This window comes from Sitodiplosis mosellana, unplaced genomic scaffold (assembly GCF_009176505.1).
Source record: "Sitodiplosis mosellana isolate CC-2019 unplaced genomic scaffold, AAFC_SMos_1.0 Smas_scaffold_6170, whole genome shotgun sequence".
Lineage (NCBI taxonomy): Eukaryota > Metazoa > Arthropoda > Insecta > Diptera > Cecidomyiidae > Sitodiplosis > Sitodiplosis mosellana.
Window position 1 is genome coordinate 955,044 of NW_022601411.1, and position 13,790 is coordinate 968,833.

The following is a 13,790-nucleotide window of genomic DNA, read 5'->3' on the forward strand; positions in this document are numbered from 1 at the left end:
GAATGCAAGCTTTTATTTCAAAACTCTCCCAAATTGTGAGCGCGGGCAAATTGTGCGTGAGATGGCGCTAGTTGTAAAGAAGAATGGATTCTGTATGTGAATGGAAGAGTATGTGAATTGTCAAAGTTTATGAATTTGTAAACAAAACACGCGCTCTCGTTGCAGTGTTCCAATCCAAAGTAGGTTTAAAAGAGTGTAAATATTGCGATGTCGATACCGAATCAATTGATTGATTTATTAAAAGCCGGAGAGTGTGGGCAGTTGCTGGATTCTCTGAAATCGCCAGAAATGTGAGTTTTAGTGGATCATTCAAATTCTTCAAAAGAAACTTCAAATAAACAGAGAGCTAAACTTGTTCGAATATAAACGATGTTGTGAGTTAACATATTGTCATCTCTTCCAGAACCCACCATCTAAAGTCGGACGGTGTGTTTGATTTGGTGAAAGTAATCGCAACGCTATTCCACGAGTGCATTTGCTTATCATCTATGGAAACTAGTGAAGCTGTCAATGTGTCGCATTTCGACGAGCTCGCATATGAATGTTGTCGATTATTGCGAAACAGTTGTGCCGTCGGCAAAACGGTGCAAAATCAAATAGCTGCCTTTGAACTTGACTCGCACACCATTTTCGATGCAATCAATGTGCTGTTATTTGATCAATCGAAACTATCGCCGAAGACACGGAAAATGTGCTGGCAATTCGTGGCCAATTTATGTGTTCAAAACGATGCAACGCAACGTCTCATTTGGAGCAAATGCATTGCACCACAGTTGCCTCAGTTGAATTGTGTTTGCCAAACGGAAAATAGCCGCGAATGCACGATGATTCTCTATAATTTGTTTCTAAGTGAAATTCTCAGCACAAGCGATGTAAAGATGGTGGTTGAAATATTGTTGCAATGCTTTTTGGATCGACACGAGAACACGGATTTTCATCAGCTTTTTATGGAACATCTTATTACAAAATATCGCTCAATTGCACCGGTTTACGATCGATTAATGCCAGCGGATAAGCGATTACACCTCATTTACTATATTGGTGAACACATGAAAGTCGTACGACACGATCCCATTTCAACGCCACTCTTGCAATTCATTTGCCGTGATTTCAAGAAAAAATCCGATTGTGTGCTAAAAACGGCCACCGCCGTCGATACCATTCATCCACACGAAGTGGTAGCGCTGCTCGAAGTGATTGCACGTGCATCGGCCGATGAACGATACTCACATGTGCTAGCATCGGATAGCTCATTATTTATAAACGTTGGCTGCTTACTGCGAACCGTTCATGAGATCGGCAAACAGCAATCCGATTCGAATATCTTTGCACCGGTACAGAAATTGAATCAATTAGCCCCGAATTCGAGCGATGACACCAGCATTGAACGTGACATATCGTATCAATTAAAATCGACACTCATTCGTACGCTCGCCAATTTGGCGTATAAACATAAGGAAAATCAAGACTTGGTGAGTGAGATGCTTTTTGAGATTTGGGTGGAGAAGCATGGTTTTTTGGTTTGTTCAGTCATTTTTTAAATGGTTTTTTTTTTACTCATAAATGCTCAGTATCGTTTTATATACTTGATTTTTGATAGAATATTCTCATTTTTTTTTATACTCGAATCAAGGAGGATTCTATTTTTAGCTTCAATCCGATCCAAGCCATTCCAATTCTAATCCAAATTTTCTACTCAAATTACAGGCACGTGAGATGGAATTCCTAGTGGCTGTGTTGGATTCAACTGCACTGGATGCGCGTAATCCATGTGAGAAAAACCATTTTTTTTTAGTTTATTATGACTAATCGTTTCGATAAATCATCAATTAAGAATGCTAAATATGACTCCCTGTTCTTGGTCTTCGGTTTTTAAGTTTCTTCTCTTCTTGTTGTTGTTCGAAAACATTTTCAGTGATTAAGGAATGGAGCATCTTGGCGATACGTAATTTATGCGAGGGCAATGCGGAGAATCAAGAGATAATTCGTCAATTGACCAAAGTGGGCGATTCCAAATCGGACATTATATCGGAATTTTACCTTGATTTGGGATCGTTACGAATAAATCCAAATTGAATGAAAGCCAAACATTCAAATACAAATTCCAAATAAAAAAAAAATGTCGATTGATAAAAACATGAAAATTCAATAAATCGATCTTTGTTTTGTATTAATTGCAGACTACTGCTATGGTTTTTTTTTTTTTTCAAATTTTATTTCAGTTAGTTTTTTTTCAGGTTTAAATTTTTCGATTTTGGTTGTGTTTTTGACAATTTACTGAAGGGAAAAAAGTCCAACGCTGAAAATAGTTCTTGAAATTCGTAGATAATTCATAAAGTTGCAAACACTTTAGCATGACATGAATGATCGCTGACCCACAATCAATCGATCGATCGGTCGAACGAGTGAAGAGACGACGGTCTTTCGTCCGTTTCTTTCGCTTTCGTTGGGTCGGATGTGTATGTGTGTGTGTGCCGCTGTCGCATTTAAAATTGGACATGAAGGGCTGCACAAAAGAGAATAACAAATAATGTGCGCATAATCAACCAAAATGAATAGAAATTATGTCGGAGTAAGTGGTTTCTCGTTGGCGGTGTTGTTGCTTTATGTTCGATCTTTCTTCGGTCTCTTCTCTCCGCTTCTCTCTCTCTCTCTCTCTCTCTCTCTCTCTCAGGTGAGTATCGATCGCACGGTGAATATCGGTATGTGTTTTATTCTTGTGTAAAAGGAGTAAATTGGTTCGGTGTGTCGATTTGGTTGCATGTCTTCGATTCGGACTGAGAGAGAGAAAGAGTTCGATCGGAGGATATTTTTTAAATGGCTCTTTGACCGATGTTGTTCGAACAACACCAAAATTGATATTTTTCTTCATCATGTTATTATGGACATCGAATTTTAAATTTTCCATAATGATAGGTTTCCATAACCATTACATCTTTGAGTGTTTTTTTCCCCTCTTTTTCACTCTTTCTATCTTCATTTTTCCGTCTCTACTTCTCTCTTTTCCTCTCACATCTCATCTGTGAATTGGTTTTCGGCGGCGTTCTTACACCGTTGATGCAAACAACCGATTCCGATAGAAACGTACAGCACTCGTCGCGCGCGCACGCACGCACCTTTCTTAAACGTTCTATTCTCTCCAATTTGTGTTATTTTCGATGCTCTATCCATCAAATAAAACCCGTGCGTCTATTTTGTGTCTATATTTGATATGCTTATCTCGTCGTTTTTTGTCCAAAGTGATGATATCCTGGCACCAAACTGAAAATTAACCATATTTTAGATGCACAAATAACCATACCATCATGCAATAACCATAAAAATGCCTCAAACAAGAGCAAATCGACAACGATGGCAACAACATCCTCAGTATCATAGCCAACACCGAAACCGATGTGTCGAAGGAAACATCCCGCGCTTCTTGTTCCAATTCAATAATTCAGAACGACAGCAACGAAAAATGTAAATAGCCTGAGATAACGGCGCCTCATCCAATTATTTCAAATAAAATATTAGTAAATGTTTTCAAATAGAAGAAGATTGTTTGACGTTTTAGATACACATTCATGCTTGTATACACATACTCTATCTCTATATGCCTCTCTCACTCTCTTTCTCACTCTTTCTTCCTCTTTTTCACTAACTCTTGCTCGTTCTCTCTCTATCTCTTTTGCTCGTTTCTATTTCGATGGCAGTTTCCCACTCAATGTAACCCTTGAATGACATTATACAATGCACGACCTTTATATGCAACCTGATAAAATCACACAAATCTCAATTGTGTTGTAAGTATACTTCATGATAAAAACACTCCGTTCTTTTTTTTCGTCTTCTTCGTTTTGTTTCGTTTTGTTTTGTCTAATTTAGTCGACATTAGCACACTAGTTACTCAGCTCGTACCTCTGATACCTGGCGCTAATCTCTCTTTCTGGTGAATTGTTGTCGATGTTGTCGACTTTTTAAACGACAAAAACAGTTTTTTTTTTTCACTTAGAATCAATCTTTGCATTTAAATTGACTACTTTTGAGTTCAAATGTGTTGACTACATTGAAAGGAAGAATCGAAACGAAGTTCTAATCACTCTAATGCAGTTTTGAACATATTTCACCAAATTCATTGGATTTTTATTCAATTAATTCGGCTTCAATTAGTTCTAATCAGTGTCAAACGGAGAGCATCTTTGTTTGTGTTCATTAGGTATTTTTATGCGATTTATGCATTAAAACATCACTTTGCTCTGATTCGACGGTTCAGTTTTAGTCATTGTGGTTCAATCGGTTCGTTTTTTAGTCATTGTGCCCTATCTTCGACTTGAATAAAAATTTTAAGACAAAAACGGATCAAAAACGTACAAAAAACCACGAAAATTTCAATTTTTGTCTTTGTTCTCCGGACAATTTTGTATGAACAAATCTGAAACAATTTATTCGGCAGAAAAGTTTGACTAAAAAATTTGCCTAAAATCGTCCGAATAATATACAAAAGTCGTACTAAAAGTTCCAAAAACAAATTCAGTGTCAAAAATTCAAGTTTATTCAAACAATTCAATTCGATTAGACAGTGTTCATCGTTTATGTTTCTCAACATTTGCCAAATGAATAAGTGAATAATCGTGAAGAAACCTTTTTCGATTGACAACTTGATTTGAAACGTCTCAATCAATAAAATGGGAAGTAAAAATTGCGATTAAAAATCACAAAACTAAACACGTGAAAGTAAAACCAAAAATATCAGCGAAAATCAGAGGCAATTGAGAAAATGTGAACAGTAGCAAATGCGAATAAATGCTAGCGAATACAACGAAGTGACAGTGTGAGTGGAATAGTGATCTGGGCCAAAACGCGGTGTGTGATAACCTGATAACAACAAAGTTGAAAGGGAACCAGAGCCTAAACGCCGTTAAATACTTGCCAATAAGTGCATATTGGATCGAACTATAACCAAAAGTGCATATTAGATCATTATATTGATTGATTAATGGCAAAAAGTAGCATTGTTCAATCGCTGCAAATACAAAAATGAAATGCTCAAACGTTACAAATTAAATCGACTAAAAAGGTGAATCAATTCAAAGAAACTGAAAGGTCCTCTTCATTTTGAACCGTATCTCTGTGTAGTTAACGAGCAACATTTTGTTCAAAAAAGGATTCTTCATTCACGTGTGTGCAGAAAAAAAAAAACGATATGTGTGTTCATTCAGAGAAAAAAGCGGCTCATAGCTCACATCGACTAGTCGGCCCGTAGTTTACGTCAGAAACAATTGTATGCCCTGTTGAACAGTTGAAGCCAATGATTTATACGATAAGTTTATTTGATGATAGTATAATCAGATATCAGGTAATAATATACAACGATAAATGCATTGTTTTTATCAAAAACGTAGGAAAACAAATGCAAATTCAAGTGAAATCACATTGTAACTAGTAGTGTGTCGACGACGTTTAATCGTGTGCTTAGTTTGATTCGGCGTCATCGGTGTGGAAGAGGGAGATGGAGAGAGAGAGAGAGAGTACAAAGATTGCATTCGCTATAGTGTAACCACACCTACCTATACATATAGTTTTCAATGAAAATTTGATATGATGAACAGATACATTGCCTTGTTCATTGCTAAAATCGCGCAATTTTCTATTTTATGAAAGAAGAAGCGAAAGTTAGATTGCTATAAGTTGCTATTAGAACCGAACTGACCAAAATTTTTGTTCCAAACGTGTGAACGAGATCGAACCAATGACCAATTTTTTTTTGTTGAAAATGAAGAAATGATTAATTGTTCATTTTCAATCACTAATCCGATCGGGTGAAATTCTCTATTTTATGCGAGTATATTTGAGCCGGGCGCCGATGTGCAGAGTTCACAACGAAGTTCAGATTCCGAAATTTTGTTGAGATAATGCACTATGGCGTCTGAAACTAGAGAATGAAGCCTCAAAAACGTATTTGAAACCGGACATACAAAGAAAGTTTGATCCAATGTCTTTGCATATCAAGAAAATTGCAGTCAGATAGGAAATGTCTCCATGACATATCATTCGTTTCATTTGTCAAACCAATTTCTTTGTTTATCAAAGAAATTTCAAATTCCAAATGAGTCTTCTTTGTACCGAAATGATTTGATAACGCCATATCATTGATATACAAAAAAAGATTTTCGACAATCGACAGGATTCAGCGAGAGCTCCTAATTCAATCGAAATATTCATGTGAAACATATCGATATGAATGAAAACAAATACAATAGATCTACATTTCATGGGCATACCCGTGTGGAAATATTTTGACTAAGCAATCGATTATCGAGAAAATTTTAATCGTAGTCGACTATTTCTCATACAAATCATCTGCTCAGTTAACTAAAGTCGCTTATTAGTTGACTTCAGTTACAGTCAGTCATTTGTTTTCCACATTTTTAACGATTTTTATATAGTTTATTTTTCTTGTTCAAAAAAACCGTAGCGACGAAAATTCAATGAACAATACAGCGGATTTTATTGTCATTGCTCTGAATTGGAGCCTCTACTGTTGCTCTTTCTGGAGTTTTCGTCTGGAAAATCAAGAATTTTCAAACGAAGCTCATTTCTTGGTCCATCACCACTACAGGTGAGCGGAGTAAGAGAGTATAATTTATACTCCTACTCCTACTCTCATACGAACGGAAAATGAGTATTTCTCGACATACTCTCATACTCATAGATACTCTTTGAGTATGAGAGTATATACTCTTTGATTTTGCGCGCGGCTTCAAAACAGCTTGTAATACGAGTAAAAATTGCACATAATGAGTGTGAGCGAAACAGCATAAGATTTCGGCGCTCGATTGTCTTCCATATAGGCCAATTCAATTGAATATAATATTATTAAATATTTACGCATGGAAATATCTCGAAAACGGCTGGGTAAATCGGCAAAACGGACCGTGGTGTCACTCCCGGAGGGAGTGTTAACACCCGGCTGGTTTAGCGGCCTAGAATACAAATCCGGTGGAATTTCAGCTGATCGATGGATTCTCAGGATTCGACCTGATTCTAGCACTTCAATTTCTTTCCGTCGTGGTGAAATTCCATACATAACATAGGGAATATGACTTTACAGATGCACATAAAAAAGGAAGCACTGGAACCTGGTCAAATCCTGAGAATCCATGGATCAACTGAAATTTCGCCGGATTTGTATTCTAGGCCATCAAACCAGCCGGGTGTTAACACTCCCTCCGGGAGTGACACCACGGTCCATTTTGCCGATTTACCCAGCCGTTTTCGAGATATTTCCATGTGTAAATATTTAATAATATTATATTCAATTGAATTGGCCTATATGGAAAACAATCGAGCGCCGAAAACTTATGCTGTTTCGCTCACACTCATTATGTGCAATTTTTACTCGTATTACAAGCTGTTTTGAAGCCGCTCGCAAAATCAAAGAGTATATACTCTGAGTATATACTCTCATACTCAAAGAGTATCTATGAGTATGAGAGTATGTCGAGACATACTCATTTTCAAAATGAGTGAGTATGAGAGTATATACTCGCGAATTGGCCCACCTGTAATCACCACAATTTTTTTTCCACGTGGCCACAAGTAGCCAATAGTTAGCACAGCATTTTGTTAGAACCAATAAAGCAAATCTTCTTCAATTCCAAAAACAATCAAATGTGTCAATGATTACCACCCGGACATCTATAATGTTTTTGACTCGATTTCAATTTTAAAATGAAATAAATTTGTTAATTCGTTCAATAAATTGATTCTCCAAAGAGGACTTCTTCTCAATACAAATCGATTTCGCTCCACATTAACGAACTAATTCGCGTTTTCATCGATCATTTCTTGTTTCCTTTTACTTTCCAAATCATTAAAAGTTTACCCGATTTTTTTTATCGTTTCACCGTTTAATATCCGAAATAAATGTCCGAATTGATGAGGGTAGAACGGCGGTGAGTGAAACCAACAAAACAAATTTCCTCTTTTTGCTTCTAATTTCATGTCTTCCATTTTTTATGTTTTGTCTCATCACTTGGATCGCGAATCGCTGACGATGTGGATCGATCCACCGTGGTTTTGCTTAATGGCGAATGATGTGATTATTGGATGGCACACAATGATCACATCGTATGCAGTTGCCTAAATCGATATAACTGTCATTTTGTGACCGATAAATGTTCGAGCCAATTTCAATAAACACACACATTCATCCGGACGTTCGTTTTGCTCATTTTTTCGGTAAAATCGTGAAGGAAATGTGTTGAGAGATGTTGTTCAAAGAAGATATGGAACGATCTTGTTTAACAGCCACAGAATTTGGTGATGTTCAATAAAAATAAACTGTTTTGAATGGTGTGATAGTGCGAAACGAATGGCAATTAAATGAATGCGCTGAAAATTTGCCGTTTATTCCATCATCATCATCTTTTGACTGGAAGTTCTCTGTTTCGTTTTTTGCCTCGACGTTTTTTTTTCGATATTCGAGTGTGTGTTTTGAATCAAAGCATTCGATCGGTTTGCCTGTGTATGTGAGGACCGCGTAGTATTTACTTTTTTCTTCGCGTTGAATCAGCGTTTGATTGCTGAAGTTGTCGCAAGTAAGCGCGAGCCTCTCGCACTCAAGAGGTGAGACCATCCAATAAAATGGTTATGCACATATATTTTGCAATGGGATCGTGGCCACTCGTGACCACTAATCCACTCGGACACGAGTTGTGACTACTTGTTTTTAATTCTAAGCCGGCATCGTGAAAAACAACGAAAAACGAAATACATTTCAATAAATGTGGCCACAAGAAATGGAAATAGATGGAAGTGGAACTGGCCACGCTCTCTCTCTCTCTCTCGATACGTCGTTTCATTCATACGTTGTTTTTATTTCTTTTCATTTGTATTCCCATTCGACGTTGCAATTCATTTCATTATCCCGATTACTTTTACAGTGGGCAGCATAAAATTGGAGATTAAACAACTTGGACAAATGTTTATATTTATCACACTTGAGACACGGAGAGCGAGAGCAAATAAACAAATAACAACAGCAAAAGAACTGTTGACATCGTCGTAACGTCGACGAGATAGAGAGAGAGAGAGAGAGCCCAAGAATGAGACACATTTAGCGCAGGAAAGAGATGGCCAAGAGCTGACAAAACAGCAAATAAGCAAATCGATGAAGTGAAATAAATCGTGACAGAGAAATCACTTGTTGACTTGCTTTTAATTACTATTTCATTGCTTATAATTTTGTTGGTTTTCTTTTTGTTGGAATCTTGGTCTCTCATTTTTTTATCTCTTGCTCTCGGCCTCTTTTTCGTTGTCTCGCTTTGTCCTTTGCTTTCTCGCCGGTTCCACTCGCTTGCGCCATCCGACTTTAGATCGCTTTTTCTCTTGTTCTTCATCTCTATCGCCCTTTTTCTCTCTTTTCCACTCTTTCTCTATCTCCTTCTCTCTCATTCCTCCATCTCCTTTTTCCACTTCATTTGTCTCTTCTTGCTTTTGTCACTCTATCTTTCTTCGACGGTTTGGTTTTGGCTTTGGCTTTGGCTTGGGCTGTCGCATTTCAAGAATCTGCACTCACTCGATGAATTCATTTATCTCGAGCGCGGTCGAGTGCGCGTGCGCGCGCGCTCACCACACCACGCAACCGTCCATCGTGGTAAAGTGACCAATTGCGATTGAAAATTGATTTGCACCGTTCATAATAATAAAATGGGAAAACAAACAGCCAAGTCAAAATCGCCGTTATTCAACTCGCTCGTTCGTTCGTTGGCTCATTTACTGCTCAGTGCTGACAATATAGCGAATGCGGAACAGAAGAGAAAAAAAACACTCAAATCGCCAATTTCACTTATTTCGATCACAAATACACTTATCTCATCGCGGTAAATTTCATATTTTAACAAGGCATTATGCATCATTTGATTGGAACACTCAGCGGCCACCAGATAAATCAACTGAAAATCACATATACAAATGACACAACAAATGGCAAGAAATGACAAACAAATTGAATGGAACTGGTTTTTTTTTCCTTGCATTTTTTTGATGCAGTTTTTGTTGCAAATTTGTGTTAAAAATTTTCATTCGATTTGTCTACGATGAATTCGATTTCAATTCTCTCTGTATTTGAATTTATAGTTGCGTTGGGTCTCTTTGGATTTGGATTTGATTTGTCTCTTTCATTCAGTTTCAAGCCTCCTCGATTGAGACTGTGCTCTGTGTGCACAGATCGATTGAAGAATATTTACAATCGAAATGTAATGCGGAATGTGAACAATTTTTCGTGCATCGTTTGTAATTGTATTGGATCAGTCGTTAAACATGTTCATTTGGTGTGCAGCGCTCTCTCGCGCGCGGTGCCATTTGTTGTGCGATTCGCCACATACATCGATGACGATTTTATCTGGTGAATTGTTGGCAGCGGCTGAATGTTTTTTTTTTCAAATTCATATCGTGCAAGCGAGCGACAGATGAGAGAGCGGCGAAACGGTTTATACTTATGATGATTTATTGGTTTGAGTCCGAGGCAAATGGTTTCCATTCGGATATCTTCTCATGAATTGAAATGCGCTCGCCCCGACATTTCCAAGTGCGCACATTTTTCCATCATCGCTCATTCCGAGGCCGCGGAAGCGAGAGCGAATGAAAGCAAACTAAGGACAGAGACAGAGCGGCAAAGAGATAGAGAAGGCAGTATGAGCTTTGCGCGCAAACCGAACTGTGTGGTATTAACAAGAGTGACCGAATATGTTACATTGAAAAATAGCTTCGTTTAATGTAGAATAATTAATGCGATAATGGACCAATAAATGACAAGTTTAGTTGAAAATAATGACAACAAACGGAACGAAACGGGAAAAAAAGTAGACAAAAAAAAGAAACGAAAAATGCCCGCCAGTTGTTGGATTTGCTGCTGTTGCATTCATTTGGCGTGCTCCAGTTGAATGCTGCAAATATTTCGAGTAACTTTCTGTTTGAATGGCATACCGGCTGGCTCGCATCTCCTTTCTCTGTTCGATTCCTTTGGTTGGATTTAGCTGCCGTTGCTTTTTATCGCACATACATACTCTCTCTCTCTCTCTCATTCGCTCGCTCGCTAATAACTCGACACGACGCGTGTGAACGTGTGTGTGTGTGTGTGGAACAAGTTGATAAGTCTCGCGTTCACCACATATATTCGGTGGAATTTTTTTCACTTTAATTTGCCTGGAACTTCTCCATCTCTCTGTCTCACTCACACCTCTTTTTCACTTACTCTCCCCCTCATTTGCTGTGGCACACGCGTGCACTGTTCAACACTTTTCGGCTGGTTTATGTTGTTCTCTTGCTCACCACACATTTTTGTATTGTCCATTTGCCTACATCTTCATACCGGCCACAAACACTTTCAATTCCAACCAGAAACAATACGCACATATCATGTACCTGATGTCATTTCCATTGCATGTTAACACACACTCCAAGAGTGGGAGGGAAAGAGAGAGAATCACATTTGCGCCGGCATAAATATATCAAATTCGATGGCAATAAATTTCAATTATGTCAATAATCATACAAATTAATAACAATAAATTAAATGTTATGGCGAATTAGGTAGAGACGACAGACACCGAGTTAAACAGAAAAATACATTACAATAAATAAAATCAATGTGACACATTTGAACACTCACTTGGGGATAAACACACTCACACACACACGCTTGCTAATGCACACATAACAGCCAATTTATTGGCTCTTTGAAGACAATTCACAACCAATATCGTTCGCAACATACTAAGCACTCGCACACTCAATGCATCAATTCAACATTATTTAAAAAACGAACCTCCCTTGGTATATTTTTCCGATTTTGATTTTTCTTTTCAATTCAAATTGAAACAAAGAAGAGACTTTTCAAAAGCGTTCTAAAGATTTTTGTATACGAAATATACTCTATATAAAGATTGTCATTTTCCATAGTTTTATGCTATTTTTTTTTTTGAAAAATTTCGAAATTTTCAAACAACTTGGGTTATTATAAGTTATAATTCATATCTGAAAAGAACAACGGATCTAAAAAACGCATTTAAGTTTATACATATTTCGAAAAAAGGTGAAAAATTTCAAGATTCATTGTCAATTTAAGGCCATTCTACAAGATTTTGAACGATGTGTACCGTAACTCATCAATTTTTGTATCATTTTTTGCTTGATTTCCAGTGGAAATTGTCCACCATTTCCCAACAAAATCGATTGACGGCAAATATTTTCACAAAAAAAATGTTGACAATGTATTTGGCGGGAAAATGCGTAGGCAGACCTAAAAGCCATATCGTTCGGGGGCATTATTATGATGAAGCATCCGAATAACTTGGATTGATTTTAATTTGTATTTGAGCATAGCAGAGCATAGTTCTTATGAAATTTGTTTAAACTGTGCTCAAATTTTTTCTTTTCTGACATTGAAAGAATCTTTCAACGAAAGATCCGTTCTCAATTTCATAGTTGCCTAAACTTATCTCCGGTACTGATTCTAATGCAATAACTAAATTGTTTCGTGAAAGAGAATTACAATGAAGACGAACAGAATTAGTCTTAACGAAAATCACTGTTTAGCTTCAGAAGCTATGAATGCCATCGATGCAAGCAAAAATCGTTTTCGAATAACAAATCCGATAATGTGTGATCTAATCGAGTAAAAAAGACCTGGTTTCTAATTATTTAAAGCGGATTAAGAGAAGTACTCAGTAAAAATGTAAGAAGAAAAATTCGGCATTTTTGCAAAGAGCAAAATAGAACCGAAGCAAAAAATGAAGAGGAGCAATAAAGAGAAATGAAAGAATGAACAAAAATTTCAAAGGGAAGAAGGTATAAAAATGTGTCACTGCTCTGCTTTTTTGCTCATTTTTTTGAAGAAGACGAAAATGGTCAAATTGAAACATTCTTCACTTGAACTACGTGAATCAAAACACTCACCGTCGGTGAGTCACCGAATGAATACAATTTTTTTTTTAATTGAAAGAAACCAACAAAACTTTTATTAATTGTTACAATCAAAGCTGAATTCTCAGCGCTCTTGTGATTTCTTTCCGATGTTTCTGGTGCAGCACAGTTTATCGATTCCTTGAATTCGAATACCGCGAAGCAACGCTCATTCTCATCTCGTTCAATTGGCCAAAACGTTTTTACCTCTTTGATGATGCTAATTGGAATCGCATTTGGGAGGAGAGAGAGAGAGAGAGAGAAAATGAGTGTGAGAATTGTATGTGAAACGAAGAGCCACAAAATGTAATTAATCCTGCTAATTCCGTTGCTGAAACCGATATTAAAAGCCAGTTAAAGTGTGAAGAGAGTGGAGTGGCATGGGCATATGTGCGAAAAAAGGATTGAAAATCGATCGGTGTGTTGTTGTTGTTGTTGCTGAGAATGTGCGCAGAAACTCGTGTTTGGATGTTGTTCCTCATTTGCGACAGGAATTGGCTGTTTGCATTTATGTGCACGTTTCTGCATAAATATTTAAGTTGTGCTAATTGCAGCAAATATATTATTGCGCATCGATCGTAAAAGAACGCATCAACAGCAGCGGTGTCGATGAAAAACGTTCTCAAATTATCGCATGGAAAAACGAAAAGCAACGCACTACCGTAAACGGTTTTAAATGTTACCAGTTTTGTTGTTCGCTGTGTATTTTTTTTCTCTCCTCGGTTCGTATATTGTGGTGTGGTTTTGTTGAAAATACAAAATAATCATATATTCGTTTATGTGCCATGGTCAATTTAACATTGCCGGTTTCATGGTAATGTGAATTCTTTATTCATCACATT

The 13,790-nt window shown here is 37.2% G+C and overlaps 2 protein-coding genes across 2 annotated transcripts in view; both read left to right on the top strand.

Annotated features, from left to right (window-relative positions):
- The first annotated feature begins 60 nt into the window (after positions 1-60).
- Positions 61-2,184, top strand: LOC129575869 (ataxin-10). Its single transcript, XM_055460015.1, has 4 exons — positions 61-290; positions 404-1,472; positions 1,708-1,771; positions 1,916-2,184. Exons 1-4 carry the CDS (start codon positions 208-210, stop codon positions 2,074-2,076), a joined length of 1,377 nt encoding a protein of 458 aa, XP_055315990.1. The 5' UTR covers positions 61-207; the 3' UTR covers positions 2,077-2,184.
- A 1,682-nt stretch (positions 2,185-3,866) lies between these two features.
- LOC129575875 (protein Wnt-2) overlaps positions 3,867-13,790 on the top strand; it is a 48,813-nt gene continuing 38,889 nt past the window's right edge. Inside the window, exon 1 of the mRNA XM_055460036.1 lies at positions 3,867-5,338. The gene's annotated coding sequence lies outside the window, so the exon portion shown is untranslated. The remainder of the gene's footprint in view (positions 5,339-13,790) is intronic.